At 55.6% G+C, this 17,788-nt stretch overlaps 1 protein-coding gene across 1 annotated transcript in view; it reads right to left on the bottom strand.

Moving 5' to 3' along the window:
* The window catches only part of LOC140421337 (transcription cofactor vestigial-like protein 1), a 118,082-nt gene that overhangs the window by 87,428 nt on the left and 12,866 nt on the right, over positions 1 to 17,788 (bottom strand). Inside the window, exon 2 of the mRNA XM_072506009.1 lies at positions 9,625 to 9,861. Coding sequence (XP_072362110.1) covers positions 9,625 to 9,861 — 237 coding nt within the window. The remainder of the gene's footprint in view (positions 1 to 9,624; positions 9,862 to 17,788) is intronic.

Here is a 17,788-nt window from a genome sequence, read left to right as displayed (position 1 = left end):
ACACACTCATCCCAGTCGCACAGACACATTACACTCCCCACACACACTCATCCCAGCCGCATACACACATTACACTCCCCACACACACTCATCCCAGCCGCACACACACATTACTCTCCCCACACACACTCATCCCAGTCGCACAGACACATTACACTCCCCACACTCACTCATCCCAGCCACACACACACATTACACTCCCCACACACACTCATCCCAGCCGCCACACACACTGCACTCGCCACACACACACTACACTCCCCACACACACTCATCCCAGTCGCACAGACACATTACACTCCCCACACACACTCATCCCAGCCGCAGACACACATTACACTCCCCACACACACTCATCTCAGCCGCACACACACATTACACTCCCCACACACACTCATCCCAGTCGCACAGACACATTACACTCCCCACACACACTCATCCCAGCCGCACACACATTACACTCCCCACACACACTCATCCCAGCCGCACACACACATCACACTCCCCACACACACTCATCCCAGCCGCACACACACATTACACTCCCCACACACACATTACACTCCCCACACACACTCATCCCAGCCGCACACACACAGTACACTCCCCACACACACTCATCCCAGCCGCACACACACATTACACTCCCCACACACACTCATCCCAGTCGCACAGACACATTACACTCCCCACACACACTCATCCCAGCCGCACACACACATTACACTCACCACACACACTCATCCAAGTCGCACAGACACATTACACTCCCCACACCCACTCATCCCAGCCGCACACACACATTACACTCCCCACACACACATTACACTCCCCACACACACCATCCCAGCCGCACACACACATTACACTCCCCACACACGCTCATCCCAGCCGCACACACACATTACACTCCCCACACACACTCATCCCAGTCGCACAGGCACATTACACTCCCCACACACACTCATCCAAGCCGCACACACACATTACACTCACCACACACACTCATCCAAGTCGCACAGACACATTACACTCCCCGCACACACTCACCCCAGCCGCACACACACATTACACTCCCCACACACGCTCATCCCAGCCGCACACACACATTACACTCCCCACACACACTCATCCCAGTCGCACAGGCACATTACACTCCCCACACACACTCATCCAAGCCGCACACACACATTACACTCACCACACACACTCATCCCAGCCGCACACACACATTACACTCCCCACACACGCTCATCCCAGCCGCACACACACATTACACTCCCCACACACACTCATCCCAGTCGCACAGGCACATTACACTCCCCACACACGCTCATCCCAGCCGCACACACACATTACACTCCCCACACACACTCATCCCAGTCGCACAGGCACATTACACACCCCACACACACTCATCCCAGCCGCATACACACATTACACTCCCCACACCCATTCGTCCCAGCAGCACACACGCACTGCACTCCCCACTCACACTCACCCCAGCCGCACACACACATTACACTCCCGACTCACACACTTCCCAGTCGCACAGACACATTACACTCCCCACACACACTCATCCCAGTCGCAAAGACACATTACACTCCCCACACACACTCATCCCAGTCGCACAGACACATTACACTCCCCACACACACTCATCCCAGCCGCACACACACACATTACACTCCCCATACACACTCATCCCAGCCGCAGGTACACATTACACTCCCCACACACACACATCCCAGCCGCACACACACATTACACTCCCCACACACACTCAACCCAGCCGCACACACACATTAAACTCCCCACACACACTCATCCCAGCCGCACACACACATTACACTCCCCACACACACTCATCCCAGCCACACACACACATTACACTCCCCACACAAACATTACACTCCCCACACACACTCATCCCAGCCGCACACAAACATTACACTCCCCACACACACTCATCCCAGCCGCACACACACATTACACACCCCACACACACTCATCACAATGCACACACACATTACACTCCCCACACACACTCATCCCAGCCACACACACACATTACACTCCCCACACACGCTCATCCCAGCCGCACACACACATTACACTCCCCACACACACTCATCCCAGCCGCACACACACATTACACTCCCCACACACACTCATCCAAGCCGCACATACACACTGCACTCCCCACACACACTCATCCCAGCCGCACACACACATTACACTCCCCACTCACACACGTCCCAGCCGCACACACACATTACACTCCCCACACACACTCATCCCAGCCGCACACACACATTACACTCCACACACACACTCATCCCAGCCGCACACACACATTACACTCCCCACACACACTCATCCCAGTCGCACAGACACATTACACTCCCCACACACACTCATCCCAGCCGCATACACACATTCCTCTCCACACACACACTCATCCCAGCCGCACACACACATTACACTCCACACACACACTCATCCCAGCCGCACACACACATTACACTCCCCACACACACTCATCCCAGTCGCACAGACACATTACATTCCCCACACACACTCATCCCAGCCGCACACACACATTACACTCCCCACACACACTCATCCCAGCCGCACACACACATTACACTCCCCACACACACTCATCCCAGTCGCACAGACACATTACACTCCCCACACTCACTCATCCCAGCCACACACACACATTACACTCCCCACACACACTCATCCCAGCCGCCACACACACTGCACTCCCCACACACACTCACCCCAGCCGCACAGACACATTACACTCCCCACACACACTCATCCCTGCCGCATACACACATTACACTCCCCACACACACTCGTCCCAGCCGCACACACACATTACACTCCCCACACACACTCATCCCAGTCGCACAGACACATTACACTCCCCACACACACTCATCCCATCCGCACACACACATTACACTCCCCACACACACTCATCCCAGCCGCACACACACATCATACTCCCCACACACACTCATCCCAGCCGCACACACACATTACACTCCCCACACACACATTACACTCCGCACACACACTCATCCCAGCCGCACACACACATTATACTCCCCACACACACTCATCCCAGCCGCACACACACATTACACTCCCCACACACACTCATCCCAGCCGCACACACACATTACACTCCCCACACACACTCATCCCAGCCGCACACACACATTACACTCCCCACACACACTCCCACACATCCCAGCCGCACACACACATTACACTCCCCACACTCACTCATCCCAGCCGCACACACACATTACACTCCCCACACACACTCATCCCAGCCACACACACACATTACACTCCCCACACACACAATCAAAGCCGCACACACACATTACACTCCCCACACACACTCCCACACATCCCAGCCGCACACACACATTACACTCCCCACACTCACTCATCCCAGCCGCACACACACATTACACTCCCCACACACACTCAACCCAGCCGCACACACACATTACACTCCCCACACACACTCACCCCAGCCGCACACACACATTACACTCCCCACACACACTCAACCCAGCCGCACACACACATTACACTCCCCACACACACTCACCCCAGCCGCACACACACATTACACTCCCCACTCACACTCATCCCAGCCGCACACACACATTACACTCCCCACACACACTCACCCCAGCCGCACACACACATTACACTCCCCACACACACTCATCCCAGCCGCCACACACATTACACTCCCCACACACACTCATCCCAGCCACACACACACATTACACTCCCCACACACACTCATCCCAGCCGCCAACAAGCATTACACTCCCCACACACACTCATCCCAGCGCACACACACATTACACTCCCCGCACACACTCATCCCAGCCACACACACACATTACACTCCCCACACACACTCATCCCAGCCACACAAATACATTACACTCCCCACACACACTCATCCCAGCCACACACACACATTACACTCCACACACACACTCATCCCAGCCGCCCACAAACATTACACTCCCCACACACACTCATCCCAGCGCACACACACATTACACTCCCCACACACACTCATCCCAGCCGCACACACATTACACTCCCCACACACACTCATCCCAGCGCACACACACATTACACTCCCCGCACACACTCATCCCAGCCACACACACACATTACACTCCCCACACACGCTCATCCCAGCCGCACAGACACATTACACTCCCCACACACACTCATCCCAGCCGCACAGACACATTACACTCCCCACACACACTCATCCCAGCCGCATACACACATTCCTCTCCACACACACACTCATCCCAGCCGCACACACACATTACACTCCACACACACACTCATCCCAGCCGCACACACACATTACACTCCCCACACACACTCATCCCAGTCGCACAGACACATTACATTCCCCACACACACTCATACCAGCCGCACACACACATTACACTCCCCACACACACTCATCCCAGCCGCACACACACATTACACTCCCCACACACACTCATCCCAGCCGCACACACACATTACACTCCCCACACACACTCATCCCAGCCGCACACACACATTACACTCCCCACACACCCTCATCCCAGCCGCACACACACATTACACTCCCCACACACACTCATCCCAGTCGCACAGACACATTACACTCCCCACACTCACTCATCCCAGCCACACACACACATTACACTCCCCACACACACTCACCCCAGCCGCACACACACATTACACTCCCCACACACTCATCCCAGCCGCACACACACATTACACTCCCCACACACACTCATCCCAGTCGCACAGACACATTACACTCCCCACACACACTCGTCCCAGCCGCACACACACACTGCACTCCCCACACACACATTACACTCCCCACACACACTCATCCCTGCCGCATACACACATTACACTCCCCACACACACTCGTCCCAGCCGCACACACACATTACACTCCCCACACACACTCATCCCAGTCGCACAGACACATTACACTCCCCACACACACTCATCCCAGCCGCACACACACATTACACTCCCCACACACACTCATCCCAGCCGCACACACACATCATACTCCCCACACACACTCATCCCAGCCGCACACACACATTACACTCCCCACACACACATTACACTCCGCACACACACTCATCCCAGCCGCACACACACATTATACTCCCCACACACACTCATCCCAGCCGCACACACACATTACACTCCCCACACACACTCATCCCAGCCGCACACACACATTACACTCCCCACACACACTCATCCCAGCCGCACACACACATTACACTCCCCACACACACTCCCACACATCCCAGCCGCACACACACATTACACTCCCCACACTCACTCATCCCAGCCGCACACACACATTACTCTCCCCACACACACTCATCCCAGCCACACACACACATTACACTCCCCACACACACAATCAAAGCCGCACACACACATTACACTCCCCACACACACTCCCACACATCCCAGCCGCACACACACATTACACTCCCCACACTCACTCATCCCAGCCGCACACACACATTACACTCCCCACACACACTCAACCCAGCCGCACACACACATTACACTCCCCACACACACTCACCCCAGCCGCACACACACATTACACTCCCCACTCACACTCATCCCAGCCGCACACACACATTACACTCCCCACACACACTCACCCCAGCCGCACACACACATTACACTCCCCACACACACTCATCCCAGCCGCCACACACATTACACTCCCCACACACACTCATCCCAGCCACACACACACATTACACTCCCCACACACACTCATCCCAGCCGCCAACAAGCATTACACTCCCCACACACACTCATCCCAGCGCACACACACATTACACTCCCCGCACACACTCATCCCAGCCACACACACACATTACACTCCCCACACACACTCATCCCAGCCACACAAATACATTACACTCCCCACACACACTCATCCCAGCCACACACACACATTACACTCCCCACACACACTCATCCCAGCCGCCCACAAACATTACACTCCCCACACACACTCATCCCAGCGCACACACACATTACACTCCCCACACACACTCATCCCAGCCGCACACACATTACACTCCCCACACACACTCATCCCAGCGCACACACACATTACACTCCCCGCACACACTCATCCCAGCCACACACACACATTACACTCCCCACACACGCTCATCCCAGCCGCACACACACGTTACACTCCCCACACACACTCATCCCAGCCGCACAGACACATTACACTCCCCACACACACTCATCCCAGCCGCACACACACATTACACTCCCCACACACACTCATCCCAGCCGCACACACACATTACACTCCCCACTCACACACATCCCAGCCGCACGCACACATTACACTCCCCACACACACTCATCCCAGCCACACACACACATTACACTCCCAACACACACTCATCCCAGCCGCACACACACATTACACTCCCCACACACTCTCATCCCAGTCGCACAGACACATTGCATTCCCCACACACACACTCATCCCAGCCGCACACACATTACACTCCCCACACACACTCATCCCAGCCGCACACACACATTACACTCGCCCCACACACTCATCCCAGCCGCACACACACATTACACTCCCTACACACACTCATCCCAGCTGCATACACACATTACACTCCCCACACACACTCCTCCCAGCCGCCACACACATTACACTCCCCACACACACTCATCTCAGTCGCACAGACACATTACACTCCCCACACACACTCATCTCAGTCGCACAGACACATTACACTCCCCACACACACACATCCCAGCCGCACACACACATTACACTCCCCACACACACTCATCCCAGCCGCACACACACATTACACTCCCCACACACACTCATCCCAGCCGCGCACACACATTACACTCCCCACTCACACTCATCCCAGCCGCACACACACATTACACTCCCCACACACACTCATCCCAGCCACACACACACATTACACTCCCCACACACACACATCCCAGCCGCACACACACATTACACTCCCCACACACACTCATCCCAGCCGCACACACACATTACACTCCCCACACTCACCATCCCAGCCAACAAGGTGGCACTGGCTGTGCTTGACATGCCCATACAGCTGATGGGTCGGCTGGGGTCAGAGGACACCTGGGGGGGGCACTTATAAGATCCGTGGCACTAAGCTCACAGGGGGCTGTTTGCGGTGAGCGCAGCTGCGTGGTTGCCTTGCCGGCTGTGGCAATGGGATTCCCTGCCCATCCACCCCGACCCCACAGTTCACCTCCTCGCCACCCCCCCGCTATCCCCCCCCCCCCCCCAACGCTATTGCCCCCGGCCCTGGCAGAAGCCCCCCCGGCCAGCGGCACAACTGCCAGCACACTCCGGTGATGTCCGACCCCCTCTCCCTCCCCCAGCAGCCGCCGGCTTCACCATTTTTAGCAAAGGTGAACCTCACCGTTGGGGATTCACCCCCGTGGAGGCGGAGAATGGCGGAGGGCCCGGAGAATACCGGGTCAGGCCCACTAATGACATGCAAACGGTGCACTTTCCCGTCAATGTCGGGAAATGAGGGGCAGAAGTGGGTCCTGAGCCATTGCCCATTACCCGTTCTGCCGGCGCGGTGTGCACTGTCCAAAGACCCTGAGGCCTGTTTCTTCAGACCCCCTTTAAACGTTCTCCCTTTCAGCCAACCCATTTGGGGAGGGGTGGCACGGGGCCATGTGGATGCCCCACACCCCATTGGCCTTCACCAAACCCCCAAACTGTTCCCTCGTAAAGAGGGTGTGGTTATCCAGCAGCAGCAGCTCCGGAAAGCCACGTTTGCTGGAAGAGAGCCGGAGTTTCTCGATTGTCGCTCTCAATGTGGCGGAGGACATCTTGTGGACCTCCAGCCACTCACAATGTGCATCCACTATAAACAGGAACATGGATCCCTGGAAAGGCCCAGCAAAGTCCGCATGCCGACCACCAAAGGCCGGTGTGGTAACTCCCGCGGATGATGTGCTGCGGTGGGCGGGAGTTCCTGCTGCTCTTGGCAGATGTTGCAGTGTTGGGCCAGTCGTTCTATTCCTCTCCTCAGGCCTGGCCATCGCCTGCAGCCACGGGCCAGCCCTCTCATTATTAAGATGCCCGGGTGCCTGTTGTGTAGATCCCACAATATTGGGTCTCTCCCCTGACACGGGACCAGAATGCGGGCCCCCCACAGAAGGATGCCGTCCTCCACACTGAGCACCAACAGCTTGATCACAAAGGCCCACAAGTCATTGGCAGTTTTCGATGCTGATCTGCCCCCCGCCCCGCCCCCGGACAATACCATGTGGCGGACTTTTGACAATATGTTTTTTTTTTACGTTCAATCGTGGATCTGGGCAACAAGGTATCCACGAAGTTCAGCGTTGGGGAGGCACGTTGGTAGTGGGAGCCTGCTCAGTGCATTAGTGTTTGCAATTTGCCAATTTGAAAAGGACCCATTAATCCCTACTCTTTGTTTCCACTCTGCCAACCAGTTTTCTATCCACCTCAATACATTTCCCACAATCCCATCCGCTTTAATCTTGCACAATAATCTCTTCTGCGGAACTTTGTCAAACACCTTCTGAAAGTCTAAATATACCACATCGACTGGCTCCCCCTTGTCAACTGTACTGGTTATCTCTTCAAAGAATTCCAACAGATTTGTCAAGTATGATTTTCCCTTCATAAATCCATGCTGACTCTGACTGATCCTGCCACTGCTTTCTAAATGTTCCGCTATCAAGTCCTTGATAATGGATTCAAGCATTTTCCCCACTACCGACGTTAGGCTTACTGGTCTATAATTCCCTGCTTTCTCTCTACCTCCCTTTTTGAATATTGGAGTGACGCGAGCTACCCTCCAATCTGCAGGGACAGTTCCAGAGGCTATAGAATCCCAGAAGGTGACCACCAATGCATCCACTATTTCCAGAGCCACCTCCTTAAGCACCCTAAGATGCAGATTCTCAGGCCCTGGGGATTTATCCGCCTTCAATCCCATCAGTTTCCCAGCACCATTTCGCTACTAATGTTGATCTCCCTCAGTTCTTCCCTCTCACTAAACCTTTCATTCTCCAACATTTCTGGGATCTGGGGCGGGTACTCCGCTACCCTGCTGGGTGGGGGTTCCTGGCACCGAGTAGTGGCGAGAACCACTCTAGCGTCGGGCCACCCGGAATCATGGGCTAGGCCGGCGCTGGGGTGGTTTGCGCCACGCCAACCGGCGCAGAAGGGCCTCCGCCAGCCGGCGCACGCGCAGGAGCGCCAGCGTGTGCTGGCATCATCCCAGCGCATGCGCAGAGGGGATCTTCTCCGTAACGACCACAGCAGCCGACGTGGTGGAATAGAGCGCCCTCACGGCACAGGCCCGCCTGCAGAAAAATCACATCCCTGGCCCAGTAAGAAGCTGTTTCCCTGAGGATGGTTTAAATTCCTGAGAGGGACGGACAGCCCTCATTGAGGGTCTCTTCACCTCTTACCTGTCTTTGCTTCAATGATGTGAGCTTTGGTTTTGGAATGGATTTCTGAGGGGTGACTGGATTGCTTTAACGCTCTGCTGAAGTGTTCGTCCACCTTCGTGTCGATGTCCCCTTTGAAGTAAGTGAAGACCATGTAGGGCGGGCTGCTCTTGGTGCTGTGGGATCGCACTGTGCTGTTCCCAGCTCTCTCACCCTCCCGCTCCGAATGTTCCACTTTGGGCTGCGCGCTGACCTTCCCTGTTAACACAGGGAGAACATTAAAGTCTTCACATCCCAGAGAACACAGATCTCAGCCTCACACACATTGTTCCCGTATCAGAGGGTCCATCTCAGAGTCACCAGAAGGTTTGCACCCTGCCTGTCCAGTGATCCAATTTGCTGCTCTTTCCCCCAGCACCCTGCAGCTCTCTCAAACATACAGCCAATTTATTTTGGAAAGTTATTAAATCTCCAGCTGCCTTTCGAGTCCTGTCTCCAGGTCGCAACATCGCAGAGCTTCAAGTAAAACGCACTCCCCGCGGCTGCTTTCACCAATTCCCTTCAACCTGCCCCCACTGCCTTTGAGAAGACTTTCTCCTTATTTGCTCGATCAAAACAGCTCATAACTTTCAACACCTAATCAAACTTTCTCTTAATCATATCTCCTGCTTGGAAACATTCCCAGCTTCAGTCTTCCCTGCACACAGTGTGACATATTCCCCCTGTACCCTGCCCAACATTCTTCCTGAGCTCTGCTGTTCACAGTCGAACCAGGGATTCCGACCGATTGACAGGTACATCTCTGAGCAGAGTGAGTGATCGCTCTGTAGCTAACAGCACGGTGACACAGGTACATCTCTGAGCAGAGTGAGAGATCGCTCTGTAACTAACAGCACGGTGACACAGGTACATCTCTGAGCTGAGTGAGAGATCGCTCTGTAACTAACAGCACGGTGACACAGGTACATCTCTGAGCAGAGTGAGAGATCGCTCTGTTGCTAACAGCACGGTGACACAGGTACATCTCTGAGCAGAGTGAGAGATCGCTCTGTAACTAACAGCACGGTGACACAGGTATAACTCTGAGCAGAGTGAGAGATCGCTCTGTAACTAACAGCACGGTGACACAGGTACATCTCTGAGCAGAGTGAGTGATCGCTCTGTAGCTAACAGCACGGTGACACAGGTATATCTCTGAGCAGAGTGAGAGATCGCTCTGTAGGTAACAGCACGGTGACACAGGTACATCTCTGAGCAGAGTGAGAGATCGCTCTGTAGCTAACAGCACGGTGACACAGGTACATCTCTGAGCAGAGTGAGAGATCGCTCTGTAGCTAACAGCACGGTGACACAGGTACATCTCTGAGCAGAGTGAGAGATCGCTCTGTAGCTAACAGCACAGTGTCACAGGTACATCTCTGAGCAGAGTGAGTGATCGCTCTGTAGCTAACAGCACGGTGACACAGGTACATCTCTGAGCAGAGTGAGAGATCGCTCTGTAGCTAACAGCACGGTGACACAGGTATATCTCTGAGCAGAGTGAGTGATCGCTCTGTAGCTAACAGCACGGTGACACAGGTATAACTCTGAGCAGAGTGAGAGATCGCTCTGTAGCTAACAGCACGGTGACACAGGTACATCTCTGAGCAGAGTGAGAGATCGCTCTGTAGCTAACAGCACGGTGACACAGGTATATCTCTGAGCAGAGTGAGAGATCGCTCTGTAGCTAACAGCACAGTGACACAGGTACATCTCTGAGCAGAGTGAGAGATCGCTCTGCAGCTAACAGCACGGTGACACAGGTAGATCTCTGAGCAGAGTGAGAGATCGCTCTGTAGCTAACAGCACGGTGACACAGGTAGATCTCTGAGCAGTGAGTGAGAGATCGCTCTGTAGCTAACAGCACGGTGACACAGGTACATCTCTGAGCAGAGTGAGAGATCGCTCTGTAACTAACAGCACAGTGACACAGGTACATCTCTGAGCAGAGTGAGAGATCGCTCTGTAGGTAACAGCACGTTGACACAGGTACATCTCTGAGCAGAGTGAGAGATCGCTCTGTAGCTTACAGCACGGTGACACAGGTATAACTCTGAGCAGAGTGAGAGATCGCTCTGTAGCTAACAGCACGGTGACACAGGTATATCTCTGAGCAGAGTGAGAGATCGCTCTGTAGCTAACAGCACAGTGACACAGGTACATCTCTGAGCAGAGTGAGAGATCGCTCTGTAACTAACAGCACGGTGACACAGGTACATCTCTGAGCAGAGTGAGTGATCGCTCTGTAGCTAACAGCACAGTGACACAGGTACATCTCTGAGCAGAGTGAGAGATCGCTCTGTAGCTAACAGCACGGTGACACAGGTACATCTCTGAGCAGAGCGAGAGATCGCTCTGTAGCTAACAGCACGGTGACACAGGTACATCTCTGAGCAGAGTGAGAGATCGCTCTGTAGCTAACAGCACGGTGACACAGGTACATCTCTGAGCAGAGCGAGAGATCGCTCTGTAGCTAACAGCACGGTGACACAGGTACATCTCTGAGCAGTGAGTGATCGCTCTGTAGCTAACAGCACGGTGACACAGGTAGATCTCTGAGCAGAGTGAGTGATCGCTCTGTAGCTAACAGCACGGTGACACAGGTACATCTCTGAGCAGAGTGAGTGATCGCTCTGTAACTAACAGCATGGTGACACAGGTACATCTCTGAGCAGAGTGAGAGATCGCTCTGTAGCTAACAGCACGGTGACACAGGTACATCTCTGAGCAGAGTGAGAGATCGCTCTGTAGCTAACAGCACGGTGACACAGGTACATCTCTGAGCAGAGTGAGAGATCGCTCTGTAGCTAACAGCACGGTGACACAGGTACATCTCTGAGCAGAGTGAGTGATCGCTCTGTAACTAACAGCACGGTGACACAGGGACATCTCTGAGCAGAGTGAGAGATCGCTCTGTAGCTAACAGCACAGTGACACAGGTACATCTCTGAGCAGAGTGAGAGATCGCTCTGTAGGTAACAGCACGGTGACTCAGGTAGATCTCTGAGCAGAGTGAGAGATCGCTCTGTAGTTAACAGCACGGTGACACAGGTACATCTCTGAGCAGAGCGAGAGATCGCTCTGTGGCTAACAGCACGGTGACACAGGTACATCTCTGAGCAGAGTGAGAGATCGCTCTGTAACTAACAGCACGGTGACACAGGGACATCTCTGAGCAGAGTGAGAGATCGCTCTGTAACTAACAGCACGGTGACACAGGGACATCTCTGAGCAGAGTGAGAGATCGCTCTGTAGGTAACAGCACAGTGACACAGGTACATCTCTGAGCAGAGTGAGAGATCGCTCTGTAGCTAACAGCATGGTGACACAGGTACATCTCTGAGCAGAGTGAGAGATCGCTCTGCAGCTAACAGCACGGTGACACAGTGTAGCGCACAAAGACTCCGTGAGACAAACAGAGTGAAGTCGATGAGGCTTTATTAAGCGTGTCTGTTCCCCAGCAGCCCGATAGTAAACTGGCCTGCGGGGGAAGGCACCGGCTTCTTATACTCCGCCTTCAGGGCGGAGCTGAGGTCAACGGCCAACCAGGACCCGGGATCTGTCAGCCAATGACATTAGGGCTTCCAGTCCCACATGACCCCCAAGACATACTACCACATTCACCCCTTGTCAAAAATGAACACGGCGCGGTGATGCTTCGTATGGTGGTAAGGGTTTACAGGGCTGGTCCTGGGATGATAGAACATTCACATGGTAGCACAGTATTGGACAGTATCGTCCTGTTGCAACTATTTACAGAGGGTATAGGAAAAAAACAAAATGTCCTTTGAACAGTCCATCTTTGTTTTACATCGACGCCACGAGTCGGTCGGGCGGTCTGGTCGTCCGTGTCGATCGCCTCGGCGGTGGTGGTGGTGGTGCTTGTACCAGTGTTGTCGCCTCCGGGAGCCGCACGGTTTCAGCTGTCGGTGCAAAGGGGAGGGGGACTGATCCTCCTGGGAAGGGGGCGGTCGCGGGGTGCGGCGGTGGCAGGGAGGGGGGGTTGGGTGAATGGTGTCGGGGGGGTGTGCGTGGTGCCGGCGGGCGCCAGATCCCGCAGGGAGACCGTGTCTTGTCGGCCGTCGGGGTACTCCACGTAGGCGTACTGGGGGTTTGCGTGGAGGAGGTGAACCCTTTCGACCAACGGGTCCGCCTTATGTGCCCGCACGTGCTTTCGGAGCAGGATGGGTCCTGGGGCCGCCAGCCAGGTCGGCAGCGACGTTCCAGAGGAGGACCTCCTAGGGAAGACAAGGAGACGCTCGTGAGGCGTTTGATTAGTGCTTGTACATAATAACGACCGGATGGAATGGAGAGCGTCCGGGAGGACCTCCTGCCACCGTGAAACTGGGAGGTCCCTGGACCGTAGGGCCAGTAGGACGGCCTTCCAGACCGTGCCGTTCTCCCTTTCTACTTGCCCGTTCCCCCGGGGGTTGTAGCTGGTCGTCCTGCTTGAGGCTATGCCCTTGCTGAGCAGGAACTGGCGCAGCTCGTCACTCATGAAAGAGGACCCCCTGTCGCTGTGGACGTATGCGGGGTAACCGAACAGTGTGAAGATGGTGTTCAGGGCTTTAATGACTGTGGCCGCGGTCATGTCGGAGCAGGGAATGGCAAAAGGGAAGCGGGAGTATTCGTCCACTACATTAAGGAAATACGCGTTGCGGTCGGTGGAGGGGAGGGGCCCTTTGAAATCGAGACTGAGGCGTTCAAAGGGGCGGGAAGCCTTAATCAGGTGCGCTCCATCTGGCCTGAAAAAATGCGGCTTGCATGCCGCGCAGATGTGGCAGTCCCTTGTGACTGTTCGGACCTCCTCTAAAGAGTATGGGAGATTGCGGGACTTGATAAAGTGGTAAAACCGAGTGACCCCCGGGTGGCAGAGGTCCTCGTGGAGGGTTTGGAGGCGGTCAATTTGTGCGTTGGCACATGTGCCGCGGAATAGGGCATCGGACGGCTCGTTCAGCTTTCCGGGACGATACAAAATCTCATAGTTGAAGGTGGAGAGCTCGATCCTCCACCTTAAGATCTTGTCATTTTTAATCTTGCCCCGCTGTGCATTATCGAACATGAAGGCTACCGACCGTTGGTCAGTGAGGAGAGTGAATCTCCTGCCGGCCAGGTAATGCCTCCAATGTCGCACAGCTTCTACTATGGCTTGGGCTTCCTTTTCCACTGAGGAGTGGCGCATTTCTGAGGTGTGGAGGGTTCGGGAGAAGAAGGCCACGGGTCTGCCCGCTTGGTTAAGGGTGGCCGCTAGAGCTACGTCTGAGGCGTCGCTCTCGACCTGGAAGGGGAGGGACTCGTCGATGGTGCGCATCGTGGCCTTTGCGATGTCCGCTTTGATGCGGCTGAAGGCCTGGCAAGCCTCTGTCGACAGAGGGAAGGTCGTGGTCTGTATTAGGGGGCGGGCCTTGTCTGCGTACTGGGGGACCCACTGGGCGTAGTACGAAATGAACCCCAAGCAGCGTTTCAGGGCTTTTGAGCAGTGCGGGAGGGGAAATTCCATGAGTGCGCGCATACGTTCGGGGTCGGGGCCTATTATCCCATTGCGCACTATGTAGCCCAGAATGGCTAGCCGGTCGGTGCTAAAAATGCACTTGTCCTCGTTGTACGTGAGGTTCAAGGCTTTGGCGGTCTGGAGGAATTTTTGGAGGTTGGCGTCGTGGTCCTGCTGGTTTGGCCGCAGATGGTTACATTGTCGAGATACGGGAACGTGGCCCGTAACCCATGTTGATCAACCATTCGGTCCATCTCCCGTTGGAAGACCGAGACCCCGTTTGTGACGTCAAACCCTTAGGAAATGGTATAATCGCCCGTCTGCCTCGAAGGCTGTGTACTTGCGGTCACTTGGGCGGATGGGGAGCTGATGGTAGGCGGACTTGAGGTCCACGGTGGAGAAGACTTTATACTGGGCAATCCGATTGACCATGTCGGATATGCGGGGGAGAGGGTACGCGTCTAGTTGTGTGTACCTGTTGATGGTCTGGCTATAGTCTATGACCATCCTTTGTTTCTCCCCTGTCTTCACTACTACCACCTGTGCTCTCCAGGGACTATTGCTGGCCTGGATTATGCCCTTCTTTAGTAGCCGCTGGACTTCGGACCGAATGAAGGTCCGGTCCTGGGCGCTGTACCGTCTGCTCCTAGTGGCGACGGGTTTGCAATCCGGGGTGAGGTTCGCAAACAAGGACGGGGGTTGCACCTTGAGGGTAGCGAGGCCGCAGATACTGAGTGGGGGTATGGGGCAGCCGAATTTAAACGTAAGGCTCTGTAGGTTACATTGGAAATCTAAGCCCAGCAAGGTGGGGGCACAGAGTTGGGGAAGGACGTTAAGTTTGTAGTTTTTGAATTCCCTCCCCTGTACCGTTAGGGTAACTATGCAGAATCCCTGGATCTGTACGGAGTGGGATCCTGCAGCTAGGCAAATCTTTTGTGCGCTGGGGTAGGTAGTTAAGGAACAGCGTCTTACCGTGTCGGTGTGTATAAAACTTTCCGTGCTCCCGGAGTCGACTAGACATGGCGTCTCGTGGCCGTTAATTAGGACCATTGTCGTCATCGTCTGGAGAGTCCGGGGCCGAGCCTGATCGAGCGTAATCGAAGCGAGCCGTGGTTGTAGTAGTGGGGTGGGGTCCGTTGTTGCCGTCCAAGATGGCGTCGGGGATGGACAAAATGGCCACCCCCATACATTGCACGTGGCTGAGGGGTCACAAGATGGCGTCGGGGGTGGACAAAATGGCCGCCCCCATGCGTCGTACAGGTCGGGGGTGGTCCAAGATGGCGGCGCCCTTCCTCCCCTCGTGGTGGTCGGGACCCAAAATGGCGGCGCCTGCGGGTCGCACATGGTGTGCTGGGGGGTCTGGGAGCGCTAGGACCGCGAGCGCTAGGACCGCGCGGAGCTCCTTCACTGCGAGCGCCAGGGCCGCGGGCGCTAGGACCGCGCGGAGCTCCCTCGCCGGGGACAGCGGTGGTCGGGGTCCAGGTAGGTGGCGCCGGCGGGTCAGGCGTGGGGCGCGGGACGGGGGTGAGGGTTGCGTTCGCGACGCGAAAGACCCCTTCCTCACCGTGGAGAGTGTTTGCCGGCACCCAAAGCGGGAGCGCCGGCGGCGGGTCGTACATGGACTGCGGGGAGGGGGGTTGGGGAGCGTAGGCGGCGTGCAGGGCTCCCAGTTCTCCCGGGACCGCGGTGGTCGGGAACCAGAGCGGCTGCGCCTGCGGGTCGCACATGGCGTGCTGGGGGGGTTTGGGACGCATAGACTGCTTGCAGGGCTCCCTGTGCTCCCGGGACGGCGGCGACCTCGCGGGACCGGCAGACAACCGCATAATGGCCCTTCTTCCCGCAGCTTTTGCAGATGGCTGCGCGGGCCGGACAGCGCTGTCGGGGGTGCTTCGCCTGGCCGCAGAAATAACAGCGGGCGCCCCCGGTGCGACTCGGCGTTTGGACTGCGCAAGCCTGTGGGGTGTCCGGGGGGGTGGGTTTGCCGCAACGGGTACGTACGGGGCCCAATGGCCTGCCGCGCGGTCGGGGCCGTAGGCGCGGGTATTACGCGCGGCCACGTCTAGGGAGGCTACTAGGGCCCGTGCCTCTGAGAGTCCTAGCGACTCTTTTTCTAGAAGTCTTTGGCGGATTTGGGAGGATTGCGTACCTGCCACAAAAGCATCGCGCATTAACATGTCCGTGTGTTCGTTTGCATTCACCGAAGGGCAGCTGCAGGCTCGTCCCAAAATCAGAAGCGCGGCGTAGAACTCGTCCATCGATTCTCCGGGACTTTGCCGTCTCGTCGCGAGCTGGTAGCGAGCGTAGATTTGGTTAACTGGGCGAACGTAGAGATTCTCAGTGCTGTGAACGCCGTCTGGAAATCGCGGGTGTCTTCAATGAGGGTGAAAATCTCCGTGCTCACCCTCGAGTGCAGGACCTGCAGTTTTTGTTCGTCTGAGACCCGGCCGGTGGCCGTTCTGAGGTAGGCCTCGAAGCAAGTCTGCCAGTGTTTGAAGGCTGCTGCCGCATTCACTGCGTGGGGGCTGATCCTCAGGCATTCCGGGATGATCCTGAGCTCCATAGTCCTTTTTAGGCACGTTTAATAAATTGTAGCGCACAAAGACTCCGTGAGACGAATAGAGTGAAGTCGATGAGGCTTTATTAAGCGTGTCTGTT

Source organism: Scyliorhinus torazame, chromosome 5 (genome assembly GCF_047496885.1).
Source record: "Scyliorhinus torazame isolate Kashiwa2021f chromosome 5, sScyTor2.1, whole genome shotgun sequence".
In the NCBI taxonomy this organism is placed as follows: Eukaryota; Metazoa; Chordata; class Chondrichthyes; order Carcharhiniformes; family Scyliorhinidae; genus Scyliorhinus; species Scyliorhinus torazame.
Note: the sequence above shows the minus strand (reverse complement) of the source record. Positions and strands in the feature narration are given on the sequence as shown.